Here is an 11,082-nt window from a genome sequence, read left to right on the forward strand (position 1 = left end):
TAATACTATAAAAAATTCAATTATGTCATAATAATAACAACCATATACAGTATATTCCCTCTATCTCACAACAGCTAGAGTGGAAACTCCATCATATTTATGAAACCATTTTTTGCTAAATAATTTTTTCTAGATTCAGGATCTCAGTTTACAGAATTGAGAACTCTCAGTTTTTAAGTTCATGAAATGGTAATTCCTATTCCTCTTTAGAAAGATATTACTTCAACATTTCCCAAAATGTTGATCATTACTGTACTGTAATTTTGTTACATTTTATGTAAATGTTTATGTAAACATGATTCATGCAAATTTAAGCAATCATGCACTGTAAATGTCTTTTTCTGGAGAATGTCTTTATTTATTTATTTATTTATTTATTTATTTATTTATTTATTTATTAGTTTATTTGACTAGGGACAGTACAAAAAACGATTCCAGTTGAAAGCTGGAAAAATATGTATTGCAAATAGAGAGTATAGCAAAAGCAAATTTGCATTTCGAGTCCCTAGAAAGGCTTTTTTTTTTTTTTAAATAAAGAAATAAAATTTTTTAAGCTGCTTATTGTAGAATAAAGCTTTTAGCTAATGTGGCATATCTTTTTACATACATACAAATACATCCCTAAATAACCTGTACCTATATTAAGGATATGGCTCTTTGCCCTTGTGAAGTTCTATGGTAAGCAAGATTCTACCTGTATCATCCTGTCTCTTTATCAGTTTACATAGAACATATGGTGTCTTATTATGAAAGAATTTAAATAAATTTTTAATATATGAAAACTAACATAGTCCCTGTTTTATATATAAACTGTAATACAGTACGAAATGCAGGACAAGATCATCGCATGCATAAAAAGATGAGCTGCCCCAATTGTGATATACTGTCTATTGGGTTTAAAACAATTTAGGTTAATCCTTTACCATTTTTGAAATATATATATATATATATATATATATATATATATATATATATATATATATATATATATATATATATAATTTCAAAGTTCAACTCATCTCATATTTTTATTTTTTTTTGCTTTCTATTGTAAAAGCACATGAAACTGTTTTCTTAGCATTTAAAGTAAGATGTAATATCTTTTCCATTTGTTCATTTAAAATTGCGGCAACCTTGGCCAGTGACTTAGCAGCTGTATATATTACTGTATCATCAGCATAACACTGACATTCAACATCTGGACAACATCATGGCAAATCATTTATAAACAAAGTAAAAAGCAACGCGCCTAAGATTGAACCTTGAGGTAAGCCCATTTTGTTTCTCATAAACAATGATTTTGTATCCTCCATTTTTACACACTGCTCTCTTAAATTTAAATACGAGGTAAACCACTCAGTTGAACATTTACTAAAATTAATTGCACTTAATTTAGATAAAAGAAAAGTGTGGTTAACTGTATCAAATTCCTTTTAGGTTAACAAACACTGCTCCCATCACATGTAGCTGATCCAAAGAAGGCCTAGCCTTTTCCAAGAAATAGGCAATTTCTTCAAATTTCTGTGGAATGCTGTGGTCTAAAACCACATTGATGTTGATGAAGGAGGTTATTACTCTCTAGATAGTTTATTAATTGTTCAGCTATAACCTTCTCTAAAAACGAAGACATAACCGATAAGATTGATATTGGACGATAATGTGAAATCAGGCTGGGATCCCCTGATGTAAAAGTGGTATAATAACTACAGCCTTTTCCCAGTGTTTTGGGAAAACACGTTCTGATTGATAAATTTGTCAAATGAGTTAATGGCGCTATCATCAAGAAGCTGTTTTAAAAAAAATAATAATAATAATAATATCTCAATTGTAAACATCCTTTACTGTTGAATTAAACTCATGTGCCAGAATAGCTTTATCAACAATTACTTTGATTGCTTGCTGCTTTTGAGTCTTATTTGTTAAATTGTTTGTTTCCATAGGACTGTACTTTGTCCTTTAGTATTCTTTATTGATTGTGTACAATGTGTTACTTTGGACGTCCCTAATTCTTGTACTGCTTTGTTTCTGAGACCTTTGTAAATTAAGTTATCTGTATTTAATTTAATGCAGTTTTTAAAGCCTGGTCTCTTTTTTCCATAAGATTATGAATATCACTATTTAACCATGATAATGATACACTTTTTCTTGTGCATTTCTTGTGCGTGTCTTCACAGTAAAATAAATATTTAAATTTTAACATCATACAAAGACTAGACCTTATTTAGTATGTTAATATATGCATATTTTTGTTTTAATAAATACAACTCATTTGCATAAATAAATGTAAATTTAATAGCCATAAACAAGCAAAGAGTAACTGTGATATGTATTATCTCACCTTAACTAAGCACACACTCCACACGTATAAATTGTGGAAATTATACAATAATATTAAGAACAAGCCAAATGTATTGATAAAATTGTTGAATTTACCAAGCAGTAAATAGAGAGAAAGTCTCAGCATCCTGATCCTTGAGGTGTCGTTCAGCTTGGTGTTCGTGAGAGTGTCCACTTCTGCTGTCTTCTCACGGTGAACCTCATGAGGTCATGAGAGTGATGGTCGTTTTCTATGCATCTGAAGAGGAGGAGTTTATTTTTTGGCCACTTCCCATTTCAGTGACTCATTAAAATGTGCAATAAATATCACTTCTACTCCATAACAAACACTTGTCTAGTCTACATTTATTAAAGTAAGTTACAGTGAGATAAAGTTAAAGTGAGCTATTTTTTTGGATAAACCTGTGTTGTGTTTGCAATTATTTGATATCCATGAGAGTAGAGTAATTTTTTTGGGAAAAAAATCAAAAGGTCAAACAATAAAGACAATTTTTTCACAGTCATCTTTGCTCATATTTACCAAGGGTGCCAATATTAGTGGGAGGTACTGTATATTAAAATTGGTACAATTATTGAAATTACCAAGCAGTAAATTCTTGATCCTTGAGGTGTCGTTCAGTTTGGTGTTAGTAAGAGGGTCCACTGCTGCTGTCTTCTCATGGTGAAACTCATGAGCTCATGAGACGGATGGTGTTTTCCTATTCATCTGAGGTTGATTTTTTGGCCACTTCCTGTTTCAGCAACTGGTTAGAATGTGCAGTAAATATCACTTCTACTCTATAACAAACACTTGTCTGTTCTACATTTATTAAAGTAAGTTAAAGTGAGATAAAGTTAAAGTGAGCTAAAGCAACACCTGTGAGTATAAAATTATAAATTATAAACAGGAAACTGATCTGTGTCCGTCATTCCATGATTTTCACACCCAATTTAATGCTGGACTCTGAAAAGACCTTTTACACTCTCTGTTCAGCATAAAACATTAATCAGATAAATCCATAGATTAGAGAAACTTATTCACAGGGTGTATACAGTGTGAAAATATCTACTTCCTCTTGTTACTTTTGTTCATCTAGTATGTAGCTATCATATAGAGAGGTGACAAGGGGGGGGGGGGGGGGGGGGTTGGGGGACTACATAAAGGCTGTTAGTAAGGTGTCAGGCCATGATGAGATGCATGGAGCAGCTTCTCTGGAACTGGACTGGAGGTATGAACCCCATCATTCCAAAAGTGGTGTTTTGAAGAAGGTGGTGGAGAATGGTGTCTAACACAGCAGTCCAAATGTTCTCATTGGTATTTAACTGAGTTAAGATGTAGTGTGAAGGACAAAGTCCATGATAGCTTTCAACCTCTTCAAACCATACATACTGTCATATCACAGCCAACCAGCAACTCCGTTTCCCAGGAGGCACCGCTAACTACAAACATGGCCGCTGAGGACTACACTTCCCACACACGCACACGCTCGCCTTGACTGGAGTACTAACCTGCAAGCAATCTCACACACAGCACATGCGCAGTATTTAAGGACTTTGTCATACAAGCAGACATTGTGAAGTAAACGTTCAGTTGACTAGTTCTCTGCCGTTATCCAAGCCTTTGACCATTGTTTTTGTTCTCGACCTCGATTCTCTGTCTTACCTAGTTTTGTCTGTTTGTCGGATTGCCCGACCCCTACCTGTTTATTGACCACGGATTTTGTCTTACCCCTTTGGATTATTATTATATCTGCCTACCTGCACTTGCTTCCGTCTCCGCCTACAAAGCGTGCACGTATGATAACGTCATTATCGTGGTGGAAGGTGAAACTTTTCTTCATCTTCAGCTGACTAACAGAAGCCTGAAGTGTTTTGTGCCAAAATAGTTATGTATTTGGAGATACCCATGATTCTCTCTGTCTTGACTAGAGCCCCAGTCCCAGCTGTAGAGATGCAGCTGGATAGCTTGATGCTGTCACAACCATGCTTCACCGTGGATTTGATGTTCTTTGGGTAATAAGTGGTCTTGTTTTTGCACCAAACATATCTTTTAGAATTATGCCTGAAAACTTCTAGCTTTGTGTCATCAGACCATAACACATTTTGAAATTGACCTTTTATCCATTTATAGTTAGTTGATGTGCAAGGTCTGCAACAGAGGTTAGTTCCTGTTCTCACTTGTCTTAACAGCTAAAGAGTTGTTCCTTCATCAGCCTCTTTTTTCTTTCTCTTGAAGTTAAGGAAAAAAATTATTTCAGCTTGTCGTGTACATGAGAAACCACAAAGTGTTTGTCTGCAAACTCCTCTGCCCTGAAGACTTTCCCTTTTCAAAAAGTTATAGCTTTAGAAGCCTTTGTCACATATACATTACAGCACTGTGAAATCCTTTCCTTCGCATATCCCAGCTTGTTAGGAAGCTGTGGTCAGAGTGCAGGATCAGCCATGGTACGGTGCCCCTGGAGCAGGGAGGGTTAATGGCCTTGCTCAGGGGCCCAGCAGTGGTGCTTGGCGGTCCTGGGGCTTAAACCTTGACTTTCTGATCGGCGCCTTAACCGTTGAGGCGTTAACCACTGCCACTTTACTTCTGACTTTTAAAAGGTGCTGACACTTTTAAAGTGTCAACACTTACGGAAATACTAAAGAAACATGTCCTTGCAAAAACTTTCACCATGTCACCAATACACTTTTTTTTTTAAGCGTTTAAATTGTTACTATAGAAACAATGCCATATAAAAATGAGCTTATAAATCTAAACCTGTGATTTGTAGCTGCACTAATGTCAGAACTGCAGTTTAAAAAAATGAATCAGATGTAAGACTGCAACAGCGCTGTAGTATAAAACAAAATTATATTTAGTTCCATCTTCAAAGGGATGCTTTTACTAATATAGTGAAATGTTTATGACTTTTGCAACTCACGCTGTGAATCCTTCTTATCCATCTGACATTTCCGTCTTTTCTGTGTCTTCACAAAGCAAATGATGACTGGTACTAAGATGAGAAGCAGTCCTGCTGTCACTCCAACACCAATGTATAGAGCCAGAGATGCTGAGAGAGAAATCATCATCAGGCTTTTCAAACATTAAACTGCAGAACACACTAAAACAAAACTATTTTTCTTACTATACCTTTCACAGTTATTTCCAGCAGCTCAGTGGTAGTGGAGGTAAAGGTGCGTGAAGACACGTTAACTTCATAAGCACTGCTGTAGTTTCCCTGATGGACAAAATCTGACTCAGGAAACAGGAAGACGGCTGAGTGGTTAACAGCCGACTGAGTTCTTGTGATGTTGGATCCACTGAACTTCAAGTGGAAGGAACCTCCTGGATACTGAGGTTCAGTGGAGCAGATTATGGAGAAGCCGTAGCCTGTTGTTACTTCTGGTCCACCAGCAGCAGTGAAAAAGATATTGGGCTGCTGCAGGTTCACTAGAAAACAACAAACATGGTCTCTCTTACTGAAAAATATGAAATGAAGAGAATTAATTGGTTTATAGCTGAAGTCAGAGCTGCAAATTTTGTCTGGTACTAGCAAAAAAATATCCAGAACATGTCGCTTACCCACAGTGATGCTGATGGAGTTGCTCCAGGATGATGTGGAGTTACTTTCCCTGTATGAGTAGTCACAGGTGTACTGGCCCTGATGTGTGGCATCTACAGTCAGATTAAATGTTGTTGTAGATTCTGCAGTTTGATTCTTTATTGATGTTCCAGTTTTATACAATCTGAAGTCTACAGAGATGCATGTTGGGCTGGGTGTGGAACATCTGAACTGAAGGGCTTCTCCAGGTGAGACAACAGAGTTTGGGAAGATCCGAGTCAATGTGGGAGTCTTCAAGTCTGCAAGTATTGCCAAATAAAAAAAAAACCTTATTTGAGCACACAACACCAGCATCTTCACCATGTCCATCGCTCTCTACTCCAAATCCACTGTGTGAGCACTGGTCTAGCACACTCTCAGTTCCATTACACCGAACTTCATCCACCCAGGTTGGTTCACTTCCCTGACCAAAGCGGTCATTACGAGCAGCACTGATGGCTTTGTCACATCCAAGCTGCACTGAAAAAAGTGAAACAACCGTGTCATTTATTCAAAGTGCATTTTTATATTGGTCTAATTCATTGATGGGCAACTTTGATAATGACGAGAGCCAGAACTTTTTCTCTTTTATACCAAGGGGCCAGATTACTAATCCACACTAACACATTTTACATTATTTTACTCAATTTCCTCTTTATTGAGGGAACTCAATGTACAATCAATTCAATGTGTTTTTAAATTTAAATAATTTCACCCATCCATCCATCCATCCATCTTCTACCACTTACTCCTTTTCAGGGTCACGGGGAACCTGGAGCCTATCCCAGGGAGCATCGGGCACAAGGCGGGGTACACCCTGGACAGGGTGCCAATCCATCACAGGGCACAATCACATACTCACACACACACCCATTCACACACTATGGACACTTTAGACACGCCAATCAGCCTACCATGCATGTCTTTGGACTAGGGGAGGAAACCGGAGTACCCGGAGGAAACCCCCGCAGCACGGGGAGAACATGAAACTCCGCACACACATGGTCCCAACGGGACTCGAACCCCGGACCCTGGAGGTGTGAGGCGAATGTGCTAACCCACTGTGCGCTCTTTTTAAAGAATTTATAAACAATAAAACTTATTATGCTAATTCAAATGGGCAACTTCATAGTTAATTGATAAGCAAATGCAACCATCGCAACTGCATTGTTTGTAAATTTGCAACAAACAAATGTACAAAGGCCCTATTTTTGATTGGTAGCCTAGAGAACATTCTCAACCTACCCTCAGAGAACGGTTAAAAGTGCTTATTCAAAAAGAAGTTATTAAAAAAAAAGTTATTGAACGTAGTAATAAAAATACTGAACATAAGAACAATTCAGTGCCTAAATTTCCAACCCAGACAACAGACTTTCAGTTTCTTTTCTGTTCTTTGCAGAAAACATGTCAATGGGAATATACTTCAAATATATTTTCTCATATCAATTCATAAAGGTGCCAATAATTGTTGCACACCTATATTTAACAAAGATATTTTTTTGGATAAACCTGTGTTGTGTTTGCAATTATTTGATATCCATGAGAGTAGAGTAATTTTTTGGGGAAAAAAAATCAAAAGGTCAAACAATAAAGACAATTTTTCACAGTCATCTTTGCTCATATTTACCAAGGGTGCCAATATTAGTGGGAGGTACTGTATATTAAAATTGGTACAATTGTTGAAATTACCAAGCAGTAAATTCTTGGTCCTTGAGGTGTCGTTCAGTTTGGTGTTAGTAAGCGGGTCCACTGCTGCTGTCTTCTCATGGTGAAACTCATGAGCTGATGGGACGGATGGTGTTTTTCTATTCATCTGAGGTTGATTTTTTGGCCACTTCCTGTTTCAGTGACTGGTTAAAATGTGCAGTAAATATCACTTCTACTCTATAACAAACACTTGTCTGTTCTACATTTATTAAAGAGAGTTAAAGTGAGCTAAAGCAACACGTGAGTATAAAATTATAAATTATAAACAGGAAACTGATCTGCGTCCTTCATTCCATCATTTTCACACCCAATTTAATGCTGGACACTGAAAAGACCTTTTACACTCTCTGTTCAGCATAAAACATTTATCAGATAATTCCATAGATTAGAGAAACTTATTCACAGGGTGTATACAGTGACAAAATATCTACTTCCTCTTGTTACTTTCGTTCATCTAGTATGTAGCTATCATATAGAGAGCTGACAAAGGGGGTGGGGAGGTGGGGGCGCTACATAAAGGCTGTTACTAAGGTGTCAGTTCATGATGAGCTGCCTGGAGCAGCTTCTCTGGAACTGGACTGGAGGTATGAACCCCATCATTCCAAAAGTGGTGTTTTGAAGATCTTGGTGGAGAATGGTGTCTAACACAGCAGTCCAAATGTTCTCATAGGTATTCTTGTCGTGTACATGAGAAACCACAAAGTGTTTCTCTGCAAATTCCTCTGCCCTGAAGACTTTCCCTTTTCAAAAAGTTATAGCTTTAGAAGACGCCTTTGTCACATATACATTACAGCACTGTGAAATCCTTTTCTTGTCAGGAAGCTGTGGTCACAGTGCAGGGTCAGCCATGGTATGGCGCCCCTGGAGCAGGAAGCTTTAATGGCCTTGCTCAAGGGCCCAACAGTGGTGCTTGGCGGTGCTGGGGCTTAAACCCCACCTTGGGACCAGTGCCTTAATCGTTGAGGCGTTAACCACTGAAACTTTACTTCTGACTTTTAAAAGGTGCTGACACTTTTAAAGTGTCAACACTTCCGGAAATACTAAAGAAACATGTCCTTGCAAAAACTTTCACCATGTCACCAATACGCTTTTTTTTTAAGCGTTTAAATTGTTACTTTAGAAACAATGCCATATAAAAATGAGCTTGTAAATCTAAACCTGTGATTTGTAGCTGCACTAATGTCAGAACTGCAGTTTAAAAAAATGAATCAGATGTAAGACTGCAACAGCGCTGTAGTATAAAACAAAATTATATTTAGTTCCATCTTCAAAGGGATGCTTTTACTAATATAGTGAAATGTTTATGACTTTTGCAACTCACGCTGTGAATCCTTCGTCTTATCCATCTGACATTTCCGTCTTTTCTGTGTCTTCACAAAGCAAATGATGACTGGAACTAAGATGAGAAGCAGTCCTGCTGTCACTCCAACACCAATGTATAGAGCCAGAGATGCTGAGAGAGAAATCATCATCATCAGGCTTTTCAAACATTAAACTGCAGAACACACTAAAACAGAACTAATTTTTATTACTATACCTTTCACAGTAATTTCCAGCAGCTCAGTGGTAGTGGAGGTAAAGGTGCGTGAAGACACGATAACTTCATAAGTACAGCTGTAGTTTCCCTGATGGACAAAATCTGCCTCAGGAAACAGGAAGACGGCTGAGTGGTTAACAGCTGACTGAGTTCTGGTGATGTTGGATCCACTGAAATTCAAGTTGAAAGAACCTCCTGGATACTGAGGTTCAGTGGAGCAGATGATGGAGAAGCCGTAGCCTGTTGTCACTTCTGGTCCACCAGCAGCACTGAAGAAGATATTGGGCTGTTGCAGGTTCACAACAAACATGGTCTCTCTTATTGAAAAAGTTTAAATGAAGAGAATTAATTGGTTTATAGCTGAAGTCAGAGCTGCAAATTTTGTCTGGTACTAGCAAAAAATATCCAGAACATGTCGCTTACCCACGGTGATGCTGATGGAGTTGCTCCAGGATGATGTGGAGGCACTTTCCCTGTATGAGTAGTCACAGGTGTACTGGCCCTGATGTGAGGCATCTACAGTCAGATTAAATGTTGTTGTAGTCTCTGCAGTTTGCTTCTTTATTGATGTGCCAGTTTTATACAAACTGAAGTCTACAGAGATGCATGTTGGGCTGGGTGTGGAACATCTGAACTGAAGGGCTTCTCCAGGTGAGACCACAGAGTTTGGGGAGATCCGATTCAATGTGGGAGTCTTCAAGTCTGCAAGTATTGGCAAATAAAAAAACTTATTTGAGCACACAGCACCAGCATCTTCACCATGTCCATCGTTCTCTACTCCAAATCCTCTGTGTGAGCACTGATCTAATACACTCTCAGTTCCATTACACCGAACTTCATCCACCCAGGTTGGTTCACTTCCCTGACCAAAGCGGTCATTACGAGCAGCACTGATGGCTTTGCCACATCCAAGCTGCACTGAAAAAAGTGAAACAACCGTGTCATTTATTCAAAGTGCATTTTTATATTGGTCTAATTCAGAGATGGGCAACTTTGATAATGACGAGGGCCAGAACATTTTCTCTTTTATACCAAGGGGCCAGATTACTAATCCACACTAACACATTTTACATTATTTTACTCAATTTCCTCTTTATTGAGGGAACTCAATGTACAATCAATGCAATGTGTTTTTAAAGAATTTATAAACTATAAAACTTTTTATGCTAATTCAAAGTGGGAACTTCATAGTTAATTGATAAGCAAATGCAACCATTGCAACTGCATTGCTTGTAAATTTGCAACAAACAAATGTACAAAGGCCCCATTTTTTATTAGTAGCCTAGAGAACATTCTCAATCTACCCCCCGAGAACGGTTAAAAGTGCTTATTCAAAAAGAAGTTATTAAAAAATAAAAGTTATTGAACATAGTAATAAAAATACTGAATATAAGAACAATTCAGTGCCTAAATTTCCAACCCAGACAACAGACTTTCAGTTTCTTTTCTGTTCTTTGCAGAAAAACATGTCAATGGGAATATACTTCAAATATATTTTCTCATATCAATTCATAAAGGTGCCAATAATTGTTGCACACCTATATTTAACAAAGATATTTTTTGGAAAAACCTGTGTTGTGTTTTCAATTGTTTGATATCCATGAGAGTAGAGTAATTTTGTGAATTTTTGGAAAAAAGATCAAAAGGTTAAACAGTAAAGACAATTTTTCACAGTCGTCTTTGCTCATATTTACCAAGGGTGCCAATATTAGTTGGAGGCACTGTATATTAAAATTGGTACAATTGTTGAAATTACCAAGCAGTAAATTGACACAAAGTTTCAGCATCCTGGTCCTTGAGGTGTCGTTCAGTTTGGTGTTAGTAAGAGGGTCCACTGCTGCTGTCTTCTCACTGTGAAACTCATGAGCTCACGAGACGGATGGTGTTTTTCTATTCATCTGAGGTTGATTTTTTGGCCACTTCCTGTTTCAGTGACTGGTTAAA

The 11,082-nt window shown here is 37.5% G+C and overlaps 1 protein-coding gene across 2 annotated transcripts in view; it reads right to left on the minus strand.

Moving 5' to 3' along the window:
- The window catches only part of LOC128628726 (Fc receptor-like protein 5), a 28,731-nt gene extending 20,632 nt beyond the window's left edge, over positions 1-8,099 (minus strand). For both annotated transcript variants that reach the window (XM_053677957.1, XM_053677955.1), the window contains exons 1-4: positions 7,584-8,099; positions 5,876-6,154; positions 5,444-5,743; positions 5,235-5,363 (exon numbers count right to left, since the gene is read on the minus strand). In XM_053677957.1, coding sequence (XP_053533932.1) covers positions 5,235-5,363; positions 5,444-5,743; positions 5,876-6,154; positions 7,584-7,707 — 832 coding nt within the window. In that variant the 5' untranslated portion in view covers positions 7,708-8,099. The remainder of the gene's footprint in view (positions 1-5,234; positions 5,364-5,443; positions 5,744-5,875; positions 6,155-7,583) is intronic.
- Positions 8,100-11,082: the final 2,983 nt, after the last annotated feature.

The sequence above is a fragment of the Ictalurus punctatus genome, chromosome 2 (assembly GCF_001660625.3).
Source record: "Ictalurus punctatus breed USDA103 chromosome 2, Coco_2.0, whole genome shotgun sequence".
NCBI classification, from domain to species: Eukaryota; Metazoa; Chordata; class Actinopteri; order Siluriformes; family Ictaluridae; genus Ictalurus; species Ictalurus punctatus.